The sequence below is a fragment of the Eschrichtius robustus genome, chromosome 10 (genome assembly GCF_028021215.1).
Source record: "Eschrichtius robustus isolate mEscRob2 chromosome 10, mEscRob2.pri, whole genome shotgun sequence".
Lineage (NCBI taxonomy): Eukaryota > Metazoa > Chordata > Mammalia > Artiodactyla > Eschrichtiidae > Eschrichtius > Eschrichtius robustus.
Window position 1 is genome coordinate 110,747,078 of NC_090833.1, and position 22,596 is coordinate 110,769,673.

At 54.5% G+C, this 22,596-nt stretch overlaps 1 protein-coding gene across 1 annotated transcript; it reads right to left on the bottom strand.

Annotated features, from left to right (window-relative positions):
* Window positions 1-206: 206 nt before the first annotated feature.
* Window positions 207-9,591, bottom strand: RP1L1 (RP1 like 1). Its single transcript, XM_068554036.1, has 3 exons — window positions 8,986-9,591; window positions 6,971-7,112; window positions 207-5,413 (listed from the first exon to the last, which is right to left on the bottom strand). Exons 1-3 carry the CDS (start codon window positions 9,589-9,591, stop codon window positions 207-209), a joined length of 5,955 nt encoding a protein of 1,984 aa, XP_068410137.1.
* Window positions 9,592-22,596: the final 13,005 nt, after the last annotated feature.

Sequence of the window (22,596 nt, forward strand, 5' to 3'; positions counted from 1 at the left end):
TGACCTCCCGTAATGGGGTAGATCTGAGATGACCCTCTTTCACGCGGTGGGTGGATAGACCGATGGGGCCTTGGAAACCCCAGAATTTAGAACTGGGGCAGTGTGGGGTGGCCATGTCCTTGGCAAGTCCTTGATCTTTGCCCATGTCCCTTATGCATCTCCAGTAGGCTGAGCTCCAGACTCAGGACTGTCTTGCAGCTGGATCCTTAGAAATCTAAGTCGTCCTGGCCAAAGCCATCTGTCCTGTCCATGGGGAGGTTTTTAAGCATCACTTCTGTGGAAGTGAGACTTTTCACTACCTTCTCAGCTTCTAAGTCAGAGCCTCCCTCTTCCCCCTGCTCTGGAGCCGGGCCTCCCTCTTCCCCCTGCTCTGGAGCCGGGCCTCCCTCTGTCCCCTGCTCTGGAGCTGGGCCTCCCTCTTCCCCCTGCTCTGGAGTCAGACCTTCATCTGTTCCTCGCTCTGGCATCCTCGAGCCTGAGGGGGCCCCTTCTTGCTCAGAAGGGGAGCTTTCTGGACATGTGCCTGTGACTTTTGTCTCTGGATCAGGGACGCCCTTGGCCTCGTCTTCAATGCTCCTCGTGTGTCTGTCTGAAGGCTCATCTTCGGAGCTTTTCTGAGAGAGCTGAGAGCAGTTTCCCAGAGATGATGTGCTGGAGGACGAGAGGCCTGACTTCAGGCCTGACCTTTGGCGGGGGGAGTCTGCACCTGGGGCCAGGGACGGCGTGGGCCTGCCCTCCTGGTCTGGGCTGCTGTTTCTAGAAGCCTCGCGCGACTGGCGGTGTCCAGGGCCAAGCTGAGGGCCCGCTTCTCTCTTACACTGATTTCCTCCTCCTGACTCTGGCTGTTGCTCCCCTTCAGCTCCCTGGGCCTCTGCACTTTCGGCACCAGCGTTCTGTCCTCCTGGACTTGGGTCACCTCCTCCCGGGGCTCCACCCGCCCCAGTGTCCTCAGCCCCAGAACCCACCTCCGGGTCTCCTTCCTCCCTGCCCACACCCTGCTCCCCCCGCCCCACCCCGTCCGGGTAGCTGCCTACAAAGGGGTCTGTTTTCCTTTCTCTCTTCCCAGCAGTTGCCCCCTCCTCTGCCCCCCGGGGGGCTTCATCTCTGCTGAGGGTCTCGTCCCCCTCCTCCTCCCCAGGGCCCTGGCCTGATCCCAGCTCAGGGCCTCCATCAGCTTCCTGGACAGGGTCTGTCCCCGAGGGGGCCCTCTCAAGGGGCTCCATCCCCCTCTTCGCAGGGGCCGCCTCTGCTGTCTCCCCGTCCGCACATCTTCCTTTCTTCTTCTGCAGAATTTGCTGCAGGTCAAAGGCCTCTCTGACGGACGCACTGGCTGCCTGCACTGCGTCCCTCGGGGATGCAGGAACCACTTTTTTCCTCACGCAGGTCTCGCAGGGACAGAACTCCTCCTCCTCAGCCTCCTCCCCCGGCCGGGTCCCCAGGGCTCCCCTGAAGGTTGGCACATCCTCCAGGGAGAAGGAGGGGGGCCCCCAGCCCCGCGTGTGTTCGGAGAAAGCTGAGAGGACACTCAGGTCCCGGAGGTGCGGCCTGCACTTCTTGGTCTGCAGGGGCGTCTCGCGGCGGAGGGCTTCCCTGGGTGGCCCCGGCGCCGTGCCCCCCGCCCGGCTCTGCACCTCGCGGAGCTCCTTCTCGATGTCGTCCTGGAGCCGCCGGCCCACGTCCTGCTGCAGCTCGGCCACCATCTGGTCCAGCAGGTCGCTGCTCTCCAGGCCCCAGCGGGCTTGGAGCTCGGCCGTGGCAGTGGCGAGGTGGGCCATGAAGGCCTTCTCCATCTTCTTCAGCAACTTGGACACCCACAGGGGGTCAGGGTCCAGAGGCCTTCTGCGGGCTGTGGAAGTGCCCCTCTCCCCCGCCCCCTGGGTGAGCTTGGCCTGGGCTTGCCCACAGCCTGTCTCAGCTGCTGTGGACAACTTCTCCAAAGAAGGCTCAGCGTTGGGGCCACTTTGACTCCCGCTGGCGTCTGGGTCTCTCTCCCTGAGGCTCCTAGGGCGCTCTGTCGGGCTCTCTGTCTTCCCTGGAGGGCTCAGCGCGGCCGAGGTGGGGTCTCCCTCCTCTTCCTGCAGGCTCTTGTCTTCCCCGGCGCCCGCCCCGTCCTGAGAGCCCGCCCCTGGCAATTCTCGTCCTGTGGTTCCTTCCTCTTCGGGAAACACTTTAGCACCCTCTTCTTGCAGTTCTGCTCTTTCTTTGTCCTCTTTTATTTCCTCTAATTGTACCCCCTCTTCTTGCATCGTGTTTTTAACACCTTGGTCCAGGTCACTGCCCAACATCTGTTCCCCGCTGTTTCTTTCTGCCCTGTCGTCGCTGGAGGCACCACCAGCCTCGGAACCACCCGGCTGTTGGTTTCCCAGATCCTCTGGGTTGCCTGAGATTCTGGAATCAGGCCTCTGGCAGGGGATGCTTGAGGGCAGCTCCATCCTCTCAGGGACCAGGGCGCAGTCCACGGTGCAGGGCCCGTGGCCCTCCCCCGAGCCTCCGGAACCACTGCCGACATCCACACCAGAGGAGGATGTCGGCGTGAGGTCCTCAGTTGCAGCGTGGGACCCAAGGGCCGGCAGGGCCTGGCCCCAGCCTAGCTCCCGGAGGCCCGAGTCCAGCTCTCTGTGCCCACGGCCACTCCCCGGCCACAGGGCCTGGAAGGTGCTCAGGAGCTCCTGGTACCGAGGAGAGTCTGTGAACCTCACTTTGCCAGCGGGAGACCCAAGGTCATCGTCAAAGAAGCGGAGCCTGGCGAGACAGGTGATGAGGGCCTGGGCCGAGTGGCCGAGCCTCCTGCCCACTGAGCTGGACACTTCGGGCACACTGCTGGGTCGGCCTGGCCTGGATCCCATCAGCGCCTTCATGATGTGTACGGAGGAAGAGACCCTGCTGGGAAGCTCGCACTGGCCCATCGCACGGTCCACAGCCGCTCCTTTGCCTTCACCAGCCTCCGCAGGGGCTTCTGAAACCCCACTGCAAGGCAGGCCCTCTCCTGACTTGGGACCGGCACTGCCAGTCACTGGGAGGGCTGCATCTGGTGCTGCTTTCTCACTGGCCGCCCCTTCCAGGGGCAGTTGTCTGGCCGGCGCTGACCCTTCCAGGCCATCCGGGGGATATTTGTCGGCAGGGTCCTCCTTGGGGCCTTCCGGGCTGTGCCCAGCCACGGCTTCGCCCTCGCCCAGCATCTCGTATCTCACGGGCTCCTCCGGGATGTTGCTCAGCCACGCACGGACCACGGCTTCCGGGGAGGCTCGGGGCAGGGCGCCCAGCGTCCTGCAGCCACCTTCCTCTCGCTCCTCCAGGCCGTCTCCTCCACCCGAGACCTTCTCCTGGAACGTTCTCCCGAGCTTGGGACCGCGGTGGGAGCCGCCCCTTCTCGCGGCTCTGACTGCGCTCCCCACGGCCCCTCCCGGAGAGCCAGGGGGCCGAGGGCGCCACATGTCCAGCTTTCCCTCCCCCGCCTCGGCCCCGTCCGGCTCCCCGTCAGCACTGTGGGTGCCCTCGCTGTGGCTGAGGGTCCACAAAGCATGCTTCTTGCCCGAGGGCCGTGGCTTGCGGGGCATGGGACAGTACCTGCTGCACACCAAGCAGGGCTCAGAGAAGGACCCCTGGCCGCCCCAAGACTGGGAGGCTGGCAGCGACTGCGTCTTCCCACCGGGGGGCCCGAGGGCCGGGGATGCGGCCAGGTGGGAGCAGCAGCTGTCCCCGTGCGCTCCCGGCCTCCCTCCCTCGGGCCACCCGACTGGCAGGACCAAGGGCCAGGAAGGCTTGGGACTGTCACCCCCTGCCTTTTCAGCCAGGCCATCAGCTTGGGAGTTGAAAGAGCCAGATGTGTTTGAAGGAGTGGGAGCTGGTGAACACGCCCTGAACTCAGGGTCCCCTTCGGTCTCAGCAGCGGGGGAATTTGAGGGGTGGAAATTGGAAACACAGTCAGAATTGCTCACAGGGGTGATGGGAACGCTGCTGAGCCCTCGCGTGTCCCGGGAATGAAGAGAGGCAGAGAAGGGTGGCCCCGGGTCCCGGGAGGCCCGGCTCCTGGGGCTGCGTGGGCTTTCAGAAGGGCCAGGCGCTGGGCTGTCTGGGCGGGCCCTGCCTCTGCTGCGAGGCCCCAGCACTGGCCTGGACACAGGCAAGCCAAGTGGGCAGTGGGTGTCCTTTGGGGTGTGGTGCTGCCTGGGGCGGCCCCTCTTGGACCCTCGGCTGAGGACAGAAACGCTGGGTAAGGGCAGGGCGCTGGCTCTGCTCTCCTGCTTTCTGCTCCCGCCTGGGGCCGAGGCACAGGCAGAAGGCGGAGAGTGGCCTCCTGCGTCCTCCCCAGAGCCAGCCCGGCCGCCCCGAGCCAAGCACAGCCTCACCCCAGACCCACTCCTGGCCTGGGGGTACCCGGCGCCCTGTCCACCCTCCTCTGCCCGTGGGCCCTCTTTCCTTACAGACGAGGGGCTCACAGCGGGGGAAGCGGGGCCTCCCCCCTGGGCGGCCCCCCAGGAAGTCACGGCCCTGCTCTTCTTGCTGGGGCGGCCCTGGTGCAGCTCACCCCTCTCACTGGACTCCTCGTGAGACCCGCCACTTGCCGAGCAGTCAGGAAAAGCGTCTGCCGGGCCTCGGGTCCCGGGTTTCAGGCAGCCAGGGTGCTCCCTGCGGCCCGGCATTGCTCCCTCGCCTGTGCCCTCACCAGCCCCCGAGGCCAGATGTGGGCCACAGCTGCCCACACCATCCTCCAGGGACCTGGAACGGCAGGAAGAGTTGGTCTCAGAACCTTCAGGGGGTCTGTCACTGGAGGAAGGGCTGGCACTGTCCTTGCTCCTTCTTTTCCTGCTGGCGACCCCTTGGCTCCTGGGGGTTCTGGAGTGGGACTTCTGGGTCAGCCCAGACCTCCTCTGAGAGGCTGTCTGCTCTCCCTGGGGGGCATAAAGGGGGTTCATCCAGATCTCATATCTAGACCCCAGCTGCCACCGGCCTCGGTCAAAGGCTCCCACACCTCCTGCCTCGCAGGGCCCCAGTCCCTGTGCCCCAGGCTCTGAGGGGTCCCTAGGGGGGCCCCTCCACACACAGCCGAGGGGATCTGCCTCCCCCAGGACGGGACCCTCCCCACTGGCCGCTGTGAGACTGCTGGCCCTCCTGACCCTCCTGGACCACAGGAGCAGGTCCTCCCCCAGTAGGTGGAGGCGGACTTTCATCTCCACGGACAAGCTGCCGTCCTCGTTCACGCGCACATTCTTCTCAACGTCTTCACCGGCTACCAACGGGCTGAGCTGGGCAGCTGTGTCCTGAGGGTGCCTGTCAGGAGCAGGGCACATGCAGGCACGATGCAGAGGCACCGAGGGGTCACTGAGCCCAGACCTCTCCGACAGCAAGGAAAACTGCCGTGGCCTGGACCGCGCGTGGATCAAGCTCTGCTTGGCTTTTGGCCCCCAGCTCCCTGGTGCACGATGACAAGCAAGAGAAAAGAAGGAAAGACAGTGAGCTGCCGGGGAGAGCTTCGGGACAGAAGAGTCAAGGCCAGTCACGAGCCTTCCACGGTCTGTATACCCCTGCCACCTCCAAAACCAGCAGTAAGGACAGAAGCCATTCTAGAACGAATATTCACGGAGCTGCCAGGGTGTGAACCAGCAGAGCCCAGCGAGATGAACCTGGAGTCCGAATTCAATCTCAACCCTGCCACTTCCTAGCTGTGTAGTCTTTGGCAGAGCCTCTCTCCTGAGCTGTAAAATAAGAGTAACGGTATCTAACGGGTAGGTTTGTTTTGAGGATGCAAGGCAGTGCATGTAAAGCTTCCTGCAGAGTTGCCGGCACGAGGTAGGTTCTCGACAGGCAGTAGAGTTGATTGCAGAGCATCAGTGCCCGGAGCTAAATCCTAGCTCCGCTCACACCCACCCACGGCACAGGAAGCAAAAATCAATAAGCTGCTGCGGACACACCTGGTTGTAACTGTAAAATGCTTTGCAATTATTAGTGATGATTTATCATCTTAACACTCATCAAGCTTTGGGGTTGATAAATGGTTGCAAGGAAGGACCTGGACACACGATAGCAGGTCCTGGTAGCTAAGCCTGCCCCTCAGTCATGCAAAAGAGAAGAAGAGGGGGTCACTGGGGATAGAAAGACATGATCCCGAGAGATAATGTAGCCCGTGGTACTTTCTCATTTCATCTCCTGAGCTAATGCTTGGCAAGAGGGAGGGGCTGGCAGAGGCTGAGCCTATGGCCGGCAGAAGAGCAGACCTCCTGAGTCCATCTGGGCAGGAGAAGGTTTTGCCCCTCCTGCTCCTCCATAAGCACCAAATGAGACTGGGGGCTCCTCCAGAGGAGGGGCTGTGGCTGATGGGCCTTTGTGCAGCCAACACCCAGCATGAGGCAATCACTGAAACCATTGTTGTCTTTCTCTTAATAGCTTTCCACAAAGGATATTATTTTGTTTACTCGCCAACATTTGCCCATTGTCATTCCAATAATTTTGCTTTTTGGGTTTTTGTTGTTGTTGTTGTTTTTTAATAATGAAGGCTACCTCTGGCACCTGGATGGATGTATGTTTGGCTGTGTAGATTGATGGATGGGTAGATGATCGATGGTTATCACTTGTTTTGGTCTGTTTGGTCCTCACTGTTGCCTAAGAGAGTCATGACTCTTGAAAGATGCAAAGGCCACATATCCATGGTCCACTGCCTCCATAATGTCATGCCCACTGTGGTTCTTAACAAAGTTTATTTTAGATTCTAGAAGCTTAAAGTTCAAGATCTCTTAATCCCTGTTTAAATACCAGACTCCCATCTCTCTTATCCCAGCCAAGTGTTCAACCTAGTTAAGGCTGATGGTGATGAGAAGGAGGAAGAGGCAAGAGAGACCCCCAAACAACTGGGGTGCCCAAGACCTGGAGCCAAAGGCAGGGTTTTTTAGTTATCTAGAAAGGATATCTGCCCAGCCCTACCAAACCACCATCCAGGGCAAATAAGCCTGGGGATCCTGCGGAACCAACTCACCACTTTTGCTCCTTGAAGTCTGTCCAGATAAAGGTTCACTTCCATTTCTTCTGCCATCTTCCATTGCCAGAGGTCTGAAGGGCTCGTGACCGGCACATACCAGCACCGAGGGGCTGTGTAGCAGACCCTTCAGAGAGTCCACCTGGGGAAGCAGAGTGTAGAGTCAGGAGGCGTGGTCTTCAGGACCCGCTTCTGTCCAGCGAGACATGGGTAGAGGGAGACTCCACTGTCGCTGGTCCCTTTCCTGATATTTGCACCTCTCACCCCAGATTTCTGATCCAAGGGAAGGATCCCATTCACTCCTCATTACACCTCCATGACTGGCTGGGGGCTGAGGTCCTCCCACCATGATCTTCTTCTCTACCTACATCCCTCCCTCCACCTGGTACGAGGCCTGTGGTTTAGAGGTTATTCTGGATACTCAGGTGGAAAAGACTTCAAGAAGACTTTGACTTGCTTCCCCGCCCACACTTTCTCCCTCCGGAATGTGTATTTTTTACAGCAACCATAACGGAAGGTCCAGGGCTCCCATATGGAGACCTGATTCACTATCACACTTTTTCCAGGCAGAGTCCTCTCTTGGGTCTGATCTGGGCTTTCCAGTCTAATCTGAGCCCAGGGCCTCTGCTTCTGCCCCTAGTGGAGCAGAGAAGGACAAGGCACAGGTGGCCTTTCTCTCCCAGACTCCTCCAATGGTTCTCTAGGCTCCTGCCCGACCTACCCCTACCCCCCACCATCATGACATCCCGGGCTGGGTCGTGCAGGCAACATCCGTGCTGGATTGCATTCCAGGAAGCAGGTCCCTGCTTTTAGAAAAATCTCACCTGGCCCCAAGGATCCTGCCTATCTGATGATTTGCACAATTTATAGCATTACATCATAATTAGCGATGTTGGGGGATTTCGTTCCATCTTTAAAGTACAGAATCTGTTCTTTTTCGTTTTCTCCAATTAGAAGGGTATGCTTATTAACAAGGAAATGAAAGAAAGGGCTCTTAAGATAGAGGGTATAAAGGTGGGATCGTGACTGAGCTGGAAGAGAATGGTACAGCACTGATGCGACTTTGGGGAGCAGGGGAGTATATCTCGATGGTAGGAGGGATGGTTCCATTGTTAGGTGGGGACACACTGCTGTAGCTGCTGTTATAAATTCAAGTATTGGTCGCATGGTGTATACAGGTGTCAGTAGCTATAGGACTAGACTGTGAGAGTTTACGTGGATTAGATCAGTCAACCTCCATCCTCCAGCCTGCCCATCTTGGGTTACCTTCATGTTCAGCAAAACCCAGAAGGGCAAAAATTACATTCACCAGCCTTCTTGCCAGTTAGGCCGGATGCCGATCGGGTTCCATCAGGTAGGTCAAGCCTGGGAAGGCAAGCGAGGTAGACACTGTCTCTTCTTGCTTCTGGCTGTTGTGTGACTACAAAGCAAGTCTGTGGGCATCGGGAGGCGATGGCGCTCAGGCAGCAGTGGCTGGTGTCCCTGGGCATCAAGATGCAGCTGGGGCAGGTTGCTGACCCAGCTTTATAAGCTTCGGTTCCACTACAGAGGAGTCCTCCTGAGCTCAATCACAGCGGCTTGGAGCAGACTTAGCAGCTTTCTGCAGGACGCTGGGAGCCAATCCTGCGCACCCAACTTGGAGTTCACTCCCGCAGCTTTCCAAAGATTTGAAAGTCCCCCCAATGCCCAGTGTGAAATTGCTTTCTGCTTAAAGCACTTGGAGTCTTTTCTGTTTCCTACACTGAACTCTCACCAAAATAGGTTAAGAGGATTGGGTAAGAAAACAATCGAAGTGCGCAAGGAACAGGTACTAAGCGCTTGCTAAATGATAGCTAAAAATATGAAGAACAATTGCTCGTTTGATTAACTGACTGAATGTCTCCACTCAATTCACCTTTAATTAGTAGCAGGGCAATCAGTGCCTCTTTTAAAGGAATAACTTCCCAGTTCCACCTAAGTGTTTTGAGCTGAGGTCCAGAGAACCTTTTAAGGAAGTGTCAAACCCGACAGCCTACCTTTTTCCCACCGGTTGTGTACACCTGCTTCACGGGGAAGCGCAGCAGATCCGAGGCTCTGCTGAGAAAGGCCGTCAGGTTCCTGGTGTTTCTGTGACTGAGCACCACCGCCTGCTGGTATCGAGGGTCGCCGTTCTTAACCAGCGTGACCCTCCTCGGGGCTCTGAGACTCTTGCAGGAAGAAGCTGTTCCAGGTGCCTCGCAGCAGCCTTCAAAATCCCGTGACTGCTGAGAAGGACTTCTCGCCCGTGGCCGGCCCGGCCCGCTGGGGGTCTTGGGGGGCTTCTTATCGGAGCAGAGGTAGCAGCCGCCGTCTTGCAGCTGCTCCAGGGTGCTGAGGCCGTGCAGGCCCCGGGGCGTGGTGACAGAGCGCACCCCAAAGGAGAGCGGCACGCGCTGAGACAGCTCATCCATCAGGGCCCCGAAGCTCCTGAAGGCGCGTCGGTCAACGGCCAGGCGAACCCCAGCAAACTGGGGATCCCCTCGCTTGAGGAAAGTTATCTTCTTGGCTGGCATGACCTGGGAGACAGAGGGGGTCCGGGCCACAGAAGGCAGGAGGCACTCGCGGTGTCCAGGGGCCTGGGCATCCCTCGGGGTGCTGTTCATGGTGCGGAGGACCAGGCAGCTGAAATGGATCAAAGGAAGAGGAAAGTCAGAGAAGGGGGTCTGTGCATTTCCTCCCCCTCGTTACAGAGGTGCTCCCTGCCCACCCCAAATCTGCTCCTCTCAACCTTGTAGAGGCAGGTTAATCCCTTTTGATGAGTAGAAGGAAGGCCAAAGATTTGGCATGGGAAGATCTGAATTCAAATCCCATCCCTCACCCCCCACTTATTGACTGTGTGACCCAGGAGGCTGATGACATAGTCTGTGTTTTGGTAACATGCAGCCATATTTATCTGCGCAGTGGTCATAAGGATTCAATGAATTTACGCGTACAGAGCAAGCATCAATACACCTTTATTCCTCTCCTTTCTCTTGCTGTTTCTCTTACCCTCTTCTACCACCTTGAACTCCTTTGGATAGTGTAGAGTTTATCTCCTAAGGAGGCTGGTGAATAAGGGGATAAGAACACCGAACAAGTGGTCAGGAGACCCAGGCGCCCTGCCCTCTCTCTCAGAGCAAAGTGTCATGTGTGAACATGGGGGAGTCCAGGCTCTCTGCACTCACATCCTCCAGCAGCCAGGTGGGAGGGCCGAAGCAGAGTCCCTCGTCCCAAACCCTTAGGGTGGAGTGCAGACAAGGAGACTCGTAACTCAAAGAGGATGCCGCCACTTGATGCCGTGCTTTTTTCTCCATTATACAGGGAGCTTTGCTTTAATAGAACAAGGATGCCCCCCCTGCATCCCTCCAAAGTCTTTGGAAGATGAACCGTGCGGGTGAGTACCACAGCCTGCCGCCACCAACGTGGGAGACAGGGCTGCAGGCCAGCTGTGCGGGGTCAAGGCCATTCGTCCAACTGTTCGCTTCTATTCCCGCCATGGTGGAGCCCCATTGCCTCATCTGGGACTCTTGCAAAAGCCAGCTGCAGGCTATTCCTGCCCAGGTCACCACATGGCGCTCTGTTCTGTGCACCGGCCAGCCAAGTTGTCCCGAAACCCTCTCCTCTCGGGACATTTCCAGTGCACCAAGCCCCTCGGGTGGTTTGCAGTGTCCTCAGAAAAAGCCCAGGCCTTTACTGCACGATTCAAGGCCCTCTCCGCCCTGAGTCCCAGCTCCTGCCTTTTCCTGCAGGAATCCTCCATTCTGACCAGGCCGCCTGACTAGGAGGCCCTGCCTGCAGGGCGGCCGCATTCTCTGCGCCCTGCCTCGGCTGTCCTCCTCTGTGGAGGCTTCTCCAGCCCCCCAGTCCGGGGCAAGCCCCATTTTCAGCACGGCTCCCCAATGTTTCCCACACCCTATACCCTTCCTGGCCAACTACCCCAAGGCGTGGGGCACAGAACCTGTACCCCCCGGGGCGCCCAGCCCCCTGCTTGACACAGAGCAGGGGCCCAAGAAGTGCCACCGACTGATGACACCCGTGCTTCACAGAGCCGCCCAGCAGAGCCCAGGCCTGCCAAGCAGCTGCCACACACGCAGTCAGGATCAGATGAGGGGTCTCCCCTGATTACACGGGGTTCAGACTTAGCAGGGCCCTCGTTGCTGTGCACACTGCAGGTGACCGCGGTCTCCCCGGCCGCAGCCATCTCCCCCGCTCACAGCCCAGCCAGCGCCCACATCTCCTTTTTTACCTTTACTCACCATTTATCCCCATTCATCTTCGGGGAAAGAACTCTGCTCTCATTTTTAAAACCTTGGTGCACAAGAGGGCTTATAACCTTCTCTCATCTCTGCACAAACTTTATAATTAGCTTCCTCAGCCTCGTCCCCCCGAGCTAATCCCTCTAAGCTGCTTCCTTAGCCACCCCAGCACCGGTGCACGTCCCCGCAGCTGCGCACTCTTCCTCCGGCGTGCCTTCCCCGAGGGCGCCCTTTCTTCCCACTTGATTTGCAGTTTCACTTTTGACCATGAGCATCCTTCTTGGCCCTAAATGAGGGACTGAGAGGAGAAGGAAGGTCGCAGTGTCCCCTGGAGTCACCACCATGTCCCCCAGCATCACTATGTCCCCAATGTCACCGTGTCCCCCTGTGTCACCATGTCCCAGCATCACTGTGTCCTCCAATGTCTCTGTGACTCCCAGTGTCACCATGTCCCCCAATGTCACCATGTTCCTTGTTGTCACTATGTCCTTATAGTTCCACAAGCATAATGGTGCCAACATCACCACGTCCCCAGCGTGACCATGTCCCCCAGTGTCACCATGTTCCTAACATCACTCTGCTCCCCAGTGTCATGGTGTCTCTCAATATCACCATGTCCTTTATTGTCACCGTGTCCCCATCATCACCATATCCCCCAATGTCACCATGTCTTCCAGTGTCACCATATTTCCCATAATCACCATGTCCCCAACATTACCACACCCCCCTAGCATCACTGCATCCCTCAGTGTTACTGTGTCCTTCAGTGTCAGCGTGTCCCCCAGCGTCACTGTGTCTCCCAGCATCGCCGTGTCCCCCAGCGTCTCCGCTGTCTCCCAGGACGGCTGCTCCTCACAGCCCGCTTCTGAACAGGCAGGGCCTCCCCAGGGCCCTCCCGGCAGCAGCTCTGCAGGGAGGGGAGAGACAGTGAAGGCAAAGCCCATCTGGGCTCCCCCGGGACCCTGGCCAAAGCGTCTCGTGGCAACGACGCGTTCAGTACCCTCAAGTGCTGACGGCCCCTTTCCTCTGACGTTCCTTAGCAAATAACTTCTTTCTGAACTGGAATTCTCAATCTCCAAGTGGATTTTTGAAATAAAAAGAGAAATGTGACCCAAGGGATCTTAAGTCCAAAAGATCAGGCTGAGAGCAGCCGGGCTCCAGCCCGAAGGCTCCTTCCCAGTGTGAGACCAAGCACACGATCCCAGAGAAGTGAGGGAAGCCACGGACCACCCCCTGCTGCTAACGCACCTGCACTCAGGTGACAGACAAGATTCCGCATGTCGCTTCAGGTGGCTCGCTGACGCGCGCACACAGACACACACACGCACACACACACACACACTTATGCAGAGACACAGACACACATACACATGTACAGACACGCATACACACATGCACACACTTGCTTACTTGCATATACACAGATATACACACACGTGCACACACACAGACAAATTAGAAAACACTTAGGACCCAGGAGAAGGAGCTGAAGCAGGAGGGTAGCCTGCTGTGAGGACTGTGCAAGGGGAGGGCACACAGGGCTCCACGCGTCACGCGGCTTCTCGCAGGAAGATGAGGACACCACTTGACCTCCAGCCTCATCAGCAGAAACAAACAGGCTCTGCTTCATCTGCCACCTCCTCCTGCAGCCACAGGGAAGGGAGAAGAAAATCGATTTTCTTTTTTCAAAGAGGCTTAATGAACTTTTGATCCTTTCACCTTCAAAATGACCTGGCTCCCAGACCAGGGTATTCATTCATTTAACCACTCCTTCATTCACGCATTCACGTACCCAACAAAGATTTCTGAGCCTCTATTGTGTGCCAGGCTCTATGCTGGGTCCTGGAAATACAAAGATGACTGAGCCATAGCACCCATCTTCAAAAACGTCATATTCTAGTGTGGCAAGTAGGTACATTATTAAAATGCAGCATAAAACATGTTCTGAGATGATAGAGATAGAGATATATGTACACAGGGTGTGACTGAAAGCAGGTTCAGGGGAATGCAAATCAGGGAAGACTTCCTGAAGGAGGTGACTTGCAGCCTCCTGAGCAGAGACCTAAAGGACAACTTGGGGTTTACCAGAGAAGGAGGAAGTTAGGACCGGCGTGGCAAATAGATACTGCCGTGGTGCCAACTCTGACCTGCGGGGTGGGCTGGAAGGATAGGCAGAGGAGGTGCTGAGGCTTCCTTTGTGCCGCGTCATATGGCAGAGCTGCCACAGCGTCAGGACAGAGAAGGGCCACACGGTGCCTGACCTTCCCATCCTTGCTCTGCTCCTGGCATTCGAGGTGAGGGTGTATGTGCAAAAGTGTGGTGGAAAAAGAAAGCTTGGGTATTCTGGAAGGGCCTTCGACTGATGCACACCGTGCATCTGACAGGCTCTGTTAAGGGGGCTGATGAATGCCCCTCGAGGATGGCACAGCACAGACAGTAAGATCAGCTTTGACCCCAGGAACTGCAATGGCAGAGCCCAGAACCCTTCCCCACTGAAGTCTGAGATGCTGGCAAAAGCAAACTCAGGGGGTTCCTACCTTAGATCCAAGAACAGGTAAGTAAGGAAGAGGGGGATGGTAACTGAGTCTGGCAAAAACAGAGGAGAAGTAAGAAGCAGGCGTCACTGCAGGCTAAGTTTACCTGGACTGCCTCAGTTGCAGCACTGAAGGGCCCCGTGCTGGGACCCCACCCTCCCCTCCACCTCCCATCCCCTGGTAAGTTCCCAGGATCAGATGGGCCTCTTCCTGGCACTGGCCCTGCTGGCAGCGAGGCCGGGATAAGCTGGCAGCCTCATGGAGCTGGATAAAGACGTCACCACCAAGAATGGGAAACCAAGTCCTAAGGACCTGGCCGCACCCCTGGACGTACTAAGGCCTGAAACCAGCACCCAGACTGGAAAACTGGACTCTTCGGATACACGAGCCAACAATTCTCAACTTAGCTTAATGGATTTGAGTTGGAGTTTCTGTCACCTGAAACAGAAAGGGACACGGATCCCCCAAGGCACAGCGCCAGTGAGTGCCCTGTCTGTCCCAGATTCACTTAGGGAGGCCCCTGGGGGCGGGAGGGTGGAGCTCTGAGGCCCCTCCCAGATCCTCTCACCTTGTCCCTGGGGATGGGGTCAACTACCCCTTTCCTGCAAGCCCTGATGGGGGAGGGGGGAGTATAACATAGACCCTCAGAGGTGGGACAGAGGGTTACTGCTCAGCTGATATGCAAAGTCACGTATACCGGGTTTTTCCCTCGTTGCATCCCTCCTTTCAAAATCATGAGGTTTCTCTCCCTAAGCAGGAGTGGGGAGACTTGACCTCTTTAACAAGACGAGATAGGTAGGATACCAGGCCTGGCCCACGGGGAGGGTGCGTGCAGCTCTTCTTTACCACTTGTGAACGAGGTGAGCACGTGCTCAGGGACCCACTTCACAGGAGAGAGAAGACAACCCTTCCCCCAGTAACACTCTCTGTGGGGGAGGGGGTGGACAGCAAGAGAAGGTTCTGGAGGAAGTGGGGAGCCTGGCCCTTCCAGGTGCAAGGAAGTGCTGGGGAGAAGGGCAAAGAGAAGCAGGGGGCAGAGCTGGGGGACAGCACATAGGGTCTGCCTCCCAGCTTGGGGTCACGGTGGGGAGACTGGAGGTGGGAAATATCTAGATAAGGCGAGAGACACTCCAGCAGCAGACAGCGTCTGCCCAGCTGCGCCGTGACTAAACTCTAAAGGAGACCTCCTTTCGGGACCCACACCCCACTCCCACTCGGGGCAGGGCCTCAAGGTGTCCTGGGCAGAGCAGATTGCAGGAGGCTCCGATGTCCAGGTTTCCTAAGCCACCTGGGTTCTAATGGGGGGTGGACAGGGCCAGGCAGGAGAGCAGGGTCTGGCTGTCAAGTGGTGGTGGGTGATCTCAGTCAGCATACAGACTGGGGGGCGAATCACTAGTGCGAAATGGGTTCCAGCCAAAGCCAGGCCCGCAGCACCAAATCCTAGCAATGGTGGGACCGGTTTAGGGCAGCAAAGGATGGGGGAGGGTGCCAGGGGATTTCAGGAGGAAGAAAGCACAGGAGTCATCCCAGCTGTGTGTGGGTAGGGGAGGGAAGCGGAGAAAAACAGATTAAGGGGCAAAAGGAGAAAAAAATAGAATTCTCAGGAAATGCTCGAAAAGGTGGCAGTCCTGGCGGAGGAGTTGGGCAGGATGGGCCTGCAGGCGAGGAAACAGTTTTGTTGGCAGGCCTGCAAGTGGGCTAGGCCAGGGGCTGGGGGCGGAGCAGGCAGCAAGAGTGATGGATTCAGGAAGAGAATAAATAGGGTGAGAGAAGTCTGCAGGCTGGATAGAGGCTGGGCTTTGCAGGAGGAAAACTTCCAGTGGCAAAGACACCAAAGCCGACCTAAGAAGGAGTAAGCAGGAAGGGGTGGGGCGGAGGACGCTGTGGCCGAAAACTTGAAGGTTGACTGATTGATGTTACAAACGAACAGCTGGAAGGAGCAAGGATGGTGTGAACAGCCAATGTCCCTGGAGAAAAACGCTGGCAGCACGTAGCCTCCAGGGAGAACTGCCACCGATCAGAGGCAACTCAGGCCTGCACAGGGTCTTCCAGTGCCCCAGGCTGGGTGGGATCTAGAGCCACTTTCAACACCACCTTTCAGTGACTCGAATTTGCCATTATTTTACGAGCCAAGAAGAAAGAAAGAAAAAAATGGTGACAGACTAAGACAAAGACATGCTATTAATTGCAAGATTGCATCCTGATTTCAGAAATATTAAAACATGGCGGGGGGAGGGGTGCAGGAAACCTGGGTGTATTAAAGTCAGTGAAATACAACAGGAGTCAAGCGTAGGCTGTACGCAGATCCATGATGAAGACCCAGTACTTATTCAAGGTTGGGTTTGATTGATTTCGAGTGATGACAGCATCAGGGCACCACTATGCTGTAACCTGATGGCCAGGTCACGATGACCAGGCGGGTAAGTGTAAGAAAGGAGGAAGTGGGGTGAATTGCCCTTTAAGAAAGGCGACTTGATGGATGGAGACTTCCCAAAGCTGGGGCTGAGGTGGTGAGGGGCAAGGGAAACAGCTCCACACAGCAGAACGCCCTGTGCTTGAGGTTCTGAGTGGTGGATTCAGGAAGAAAATAAACGGAATGTGAGGGAAATTGGGTCTAACAAGAGTAGTACTTTTTCTTTTTGGCTGCATTGGGTTTTTTTTTTGTTGTTTTTTTTTTTTGGTTGGACCAGGTCTTGGTTGTGGCTCATGTGCTCCTTAGTTGCGGCCGGCGGGCTCCTTAGTTGTGGCATGTGAACTCTTAGTTGCAGCATGCACGTGGGATCTAGTTCCCTGACCAGGGATGGAACCCGGGTCCCCTGCATTGGGAGCTCAGAGTCTTGACCACTGTGCCACCAGGGAAGTCCCAAGAGTAGTACTTTTAATTAACAGATGTAAAGCAATCTAGCAACCAATATTGAGATCTACGATGTGCTAGAAATATGGTTAGACACAGAGAATGAGGCTTAGCATGGTGAGACGGGCTCATGCCTCACAGAACTTAAAATCCAGGAAAGAAGACAGAAGCTCTGCACCTGAGTCCTCACCCTTTGGCCTGTGTGTTTCCCTGCTGCTTCCAGGGGACCCCAGGCTCATGAGCCCACCTTGGCTCTGCCAGTAACTAGCTGATGGCTGTGGGCAAGCTACTCGACTTCTTGGAGTTTCAGTTACTTTAATCCTAAAATGAAGGTGCTAAACAAAAAGGCTGCTGAGGTTACACTAGGAGTTTTGCAGGAAAAGATAGCGCATGATGCTGTGTTATAAATGATTACCCTTTAATCTGGATGACCTCTTGAGAAAATATCAAAGGCATTAGTTTTTTAAAATTTCTAGGTAATACCTTACCCTTTCAACATTATGGTAAAACCCTCTTCTAAAAAATGAGCACATTCCCATATGCGCAAAATACCCCCCAGAGATCACAAAGCCCAAGTTATAAACCTTTGATCGAAGTCTGAGGATTTAATGCATAACATGGTGACTGCAGTTGATGACACTGTATTGCATAATTGAAATTTGCTAAGAGAATAGAACTTAAATGTTTGCAACAACAAAACGAAAAGGAAACTTTGATGTAGTCCTTGAAGATGAGGAAACCAAGGAGAGGGAGAACAGTAGCGAGAAAAAACACGGAACTCTGGGCTGACCAGTATATGCAGATGGTGTGACTTAAAAAGAAAGAGATCGTGTTTGTGAATATAAACCCTCTTGTTCAACCTATAGGTCCTGAGGAAAGTTTTGCCAAAGATAGTTCTCTTTCTTTCTGGTGATAATGGAAAGACACACACGACAACATATTCATGGCAACTCAGGAAAGGAGACTTAGCACTGGAAGAACCCTGATATCTGATATTGACACAGGAAGGAAAATCCTTGGAAACTGTCTTTAAAAAAAACCACCAGCATTAGAGTATCTTCCTGTCCTGCCTCTCCCCCACCCCACACTTGCTAATATTCTCTAGACAGCTTATCAACAAGGGAAGTAGGCTAATGAGATGGCTCAGATTTACAGAGCTTAAACTGCAAAGTGGAATGGGCAAAGTGGGATGGCTGAGCTCCTTGAAGGCAGGAAGTGTTCTGGTTGTGGCCCTGCTGTCCCAGGCAATGCTTGGCACATTGTAAGTGCTTGACAAATGTTTGCAGAATAAATGAGGCTTGGGAGGCCATGCAGTGGTAAGGGTGGGGTGAGGAGTACAGTCAGCAAAGACTATGATAATAATAAAATAGGGGCAGGATAGCCCAAGGGAAGAAAGCTTTCTTGACCAGCCATGGGTCAGGGCATGGAGGAAACAAATAAACAACCAAGGGAAGTGCAAATCCAACAGCTGCTGTGGGCTGGGAGGGTCTGAGAAGTGACACACAGGACACACACCCTCAGGCTGCCCAGGGCCCTGAGCAGCTGAGAAAGTAACTAAGGGAGCCTGAGGTCCAACAAACAAACAATCGCAGGTGTAAGAGATGGAATGAAAACCAATAACATGAAAAAGCCAGTGGGAAGGAACTGGGAAGATGCTGAAGACAAGAAAGAAACTAGATTTCTCCGGGGTGACCCTAGAAGGCAGAACCGGGAGTTAGGAATGGCCAGGACTTTCCTAGGACACAGAGGCTGATCTCAGTTCAACTTGGGAAACAACTTTTAAACAAGTGCGGTGATCCTAAGATGACTGCTCTGTCAGAAAGTGCCTTTGGCTGCAAGTAACAGAAGCCCTCCCACAACATGACCTAAACCAGGTAGAAGTTAATTTGTCTCTCACATAAAAGAAGTCTAGAGATAGACACTCTTGAGCTGGTACAGATTCTCCAAAATGTCAACAATGTTCCTGGCACCTTCTTTATTTCTGCCCTGATCACCTTACTGCTGACTTCCCTCTTCAAATTTCCTCACAGTCACAAGATGGCTGCTGTGGGCCCTGCAGTTTGACTGGGATCCATTCAGCCTGACACTAGTGGTCTACCTCCTCAGTCTCTGTGTTGAGCAAGACCACCTATAGCTTCACAGTCAGCCCCTGAGCTTCTGCCTGGTTCTGTCCACACCCCATAGAACGCAGGTGGCTCAGGAAAGCTGAGCATCAGAGCCTTCTCCAATCCATCCTCCAAATATACCTTGATGAGGCCCTGCCCTGAGTGGGAGGGCGATGAGGAGTCTAAAAGGAGGTCTCCTTTAGAGCTTATGTATGGGTCTTGGCTGGACTGAAGCCCTCTGCTGTTGGAGTGTCTCTCTCACCTTCTCTAGATCTCTCCCCCCACCCCCCTGCCCAGTACTCCTCCACTTGACCCCAAGCGGGGAGTGGAGAGTGAAGAGCTGGGAACCAGAGCCCTGTCTTGCTTTGTCCAGCTCTGTGCCCTTCTTCTCTTTGCTACCTACCCACATTCCAGGCAGGAGGGAGGGGGATAGGCCGGGCACTTACTGAGTTAGTCACTTGGAAAGTTGACCCGAAACTTTCCTCCAACAACTTCTGCCCACGTCCCTCGGCAGCACCTGCTTACATGGCCATCGCTACCTGTACAGGGAGTTGGAAGCGGCCGCGGCAGCACCAGACAGCAAAATGAGGGCCGGCAGTGATGACCTCTCTGGGCCGTGGTTGGCATTCAAGTGCAGAAAAGGGAAAGTGGTATAAAATCTGAGGGCCATGAAGGATAGAGAGAAAACTTCAAGACGAATCCTGGAGAACGGAGAGCTTTGCTTTTGCTCTCCGCCGACATTATTTCCCAGGAGAAGAAATTCCCCTTGACGGGGTAGCAGAGTGACTCAGAGAGCAGAGCTCTGAGCTACCAGGCAGGCAGCCTCCAGCACGGGTGTGGCCACTGCCTCGCTCTACCACGGTGGGCAAATCGCCTTCCACCTCTGGGCTTCAGTTTCCCGTCAGTAAAATGACCTCTAAGTTTACTTCCAAACCCCAAATCCACTGTTTCTTAAACAGTCCATTTTCTTAAAAGAGGAGCTCTCCTGGGCGTGATGGTCTGAAACCATACAAGGCATGTGGAGGCGGGTGAGCCTTCAGCAAGGTTGTCTCCTGCACGTACAACAGGAAAAGTGACAGGACAATGGCCCCAGAGAGTCGGGAGCTGGCAAGGCCAGTGGCATCTCCGAAAAAGATAAAAATCCTGGAACTTCCCTGGCGGTCCAGCGGTTAAGACTCCATCTGTGCTCCCACTGCAGCGGGCATGGATTTGATCCCTGGTTGGGGAACTAAGATCCCACATGCCGCGCGATGCGACCCAAGAAAAAGAAGGAAAAAAAAAAAGGTTAATATTCTCCCAGAAATGGCATGTCGTCGATGGAAGTGGCAGTTATCTAACGCCAGTGGGCCAAGCAGGCCACATAGAGGGTCAGAAGAGTCAGATGTTTACCCGACATATGAGAAAATATTAAACATGCCAACAAAAGTCAGGATTCTTGGGATAGAAAAAAAGCCTTTAACAGAAAATGATAGAAGTTGTTTATGATGTAAAACTGGCCAAGATGATAAGCAGAAAAACACTGTAAAAAAAAAGTCCAAAGCATCTCCAAGTATGATGGAGGCATAAGAAGTAAAGGACCATGAATACAAGTGCATGGGGGCCATGTCCTATGGCACAATGAGCCGCTACTTACTGATGGGTCAGTAGCCAGCTTTATACCAAGGGAATCAAAGGTACAGCCCCATCCCTGGCCTCAGGGAGGTTACCATCTAGCTGGGAGGTGAGGATGGGGGGATCCACGTGGCTGGCTTCTGCCTCAGAGCTGCACCCTGGACGTGCAAAGGAGTCACCGGGTGTATTAGTCAGCTCGGGCTGCCATGCAAATCCCACAGGCTGAGTGGCTTCAATAACAGAAACTTATATTCTCACAGTTCTTGAGGCTGGAAATCCAAGATCAAAGAGTTAGGAGGTTGGTTTCTCCTGAGGTCTCTCTTCTTGGCTTGTAGACGGCCGTTTTCTCCCTGTGTCTTTACATGGTCTTCCCTCTGTGGTTCTGTGTCTTAATCTCCTCTTCTTATCTGGACACAGTCATACTGGATTAGTGCCCACCTTAATTAATTACCTCATTAAAAGCCCTGTGTCCAAATACAGTCACATTCTTCAGAATGCACTGGGGGTTAGGGCTTCAGCATATGAGTATAGTGGGGAGTATACAGTTCAGCCCATACCTCCTGGAAAGCGTTTGAAAGTACTGACATCCAGACTCCACCTTCAGAGATTGGGAGACTTGGGTTTGGCCTGAAGCCCAAACTATTTTTTAGTATTTAAAAATGTTTTCAGTTTCTTTCTTTTTTAAAGCTCCCCAGCTGATTCTCAGCCAGTGTTGAATACCACTGAGCTAAAGTAACAGCCGGACACGATTGGATGCCAATTGCGTGCCAACCCACGTGATGATGTGAAGTCTAAGTACAACAGAGGAGTGTCTGGCCGTCACGGCCAGAGGATTTGACAGAGACTTCCCAGTGGGTGGAAGGGATAAGAAGATGTACATTGACAGAGCAGGGCGAGGCCTCCAGCAGCTTTGCAAGTGGGGCCTTGCTTGATGTAGTGAACGCCTGCCTCTCAGGAGGGGTGGCATTGCGTGGTTTGAGGGAGAAGGGGCTGTAAATAAAGCAGCCACCACAATCGGGAGCCATGGAGGGCTTCTGAGCAGGAGCGCGATGTTGTAAACATGGTGATCGCCCAAGATCAACCAGCAGGACGGATTAGAGGGCCTGTGGGCAGTAACGCCCAGGCGGGGATATTGTCATGGCAACAGTACCTACACACACACACACACACACACACACACACACACCCCATGAGGGGAGGGGCGCTTCCTCAGAACACATAGTGAATATGCAACCACAGCTCAGCAAGAGTTCACAAAGCCTAAAGAATTCTTAACTGGACATAAGAAGTCATAGAGTATGTAATCCTTTATGCAGTTCAAAACAGGAATAATGCATCTATGCTGTTACAGGAGAGGACAGAGGTTCTATGTGAGGCAGAGGGCGGGATTAAAGATCAGGAGCTCACCGAGGACGGCTCTGGAGCACTGATGGTGTTCTGCTTCTCTTTTTTTTTTTTTTAATTTTGGTTTGCATTTTATTTTTGTATTGAGGTATAGTTGAATGGCAGTGCTGTGTTGGTGGTGTTCTGACTCTTGATCTGCAGGGTGGTTGTGTTGGCTCACTCACTGATGACCTCATCCAGCTCCCTACCCCTGATTTATACGCTTTTTTGTACGTCGTACGTTATAGTTCAATAAAAATGAAGTTAAATTTAAAGCAAGCTTCATGATATCCCATTAAGAGCTTTACCACACATATGTAACCAATACCCTATGGGTGGGCATTTTCCACTGAGGTTATTATATACAACACTGCAATAAATGCCCTTGTAAACACAAAAATTTTTTTAAAAGAACTCTTAAAGCCCACATATGTAAAGCTCTTTTCAACTTACAAAGTGATTATATGTATAAATATTATATAAGTATATACCTGTAAATTAATATTTATTTATAGAACTATTTTAAAATAATATATAAATATAGTAGCCTTTAAATAATATAAATATATATACATAAGTGTTATCTCACTGCTCCTACAGTGACCTACAAGGAGAGGAGAGGCCAGGAAACCCCACTGAACAACGGAGAAGTCGTGAGTGGACAGAGTTCCAGGGTTTGTCGGTCCCTCGGCCCCGGGTCGTGGATGTGGGTGCCCAGGAAGCCTTCCTCGGTCCTCGGGCTGCAGACTCTGCCTTCTCGTCCCCAGTGAGGCCTCCATACGTTGATGAGGGCTGGTTGAAAGCAAAAGAGGAGCAGCCCATCCTTGATGAAAGGGAGACCAAGGCCGGCCGGCCCTTAAAGGTTCTGTACCCACCGAAGGGAAGA

Coding starts and splice junctions, on each gene's coding strand:
- RP1L1 (XM_068554036.1), bottom strand. CDS start 9,591: ATGAACAGCACCCCGAGGGATGCCCAGGCCCCTGGACACCGCGAGTGC. Junction 7,113..8,985: donor ACACAACCGGTGGGAAAAAG/GTAGGCTGTCGG, acceptor CTGCTTCCCCAG/GTGGACTCTCTGAAGGGTCT. Junction 5,414..6,970: donor GACTTCAAGGAGCAAAAGTG/GTGAGTTGGTTC, acceptor ATCGTGCACCAG/GGAGCTGGGGGCCAAAAGCC.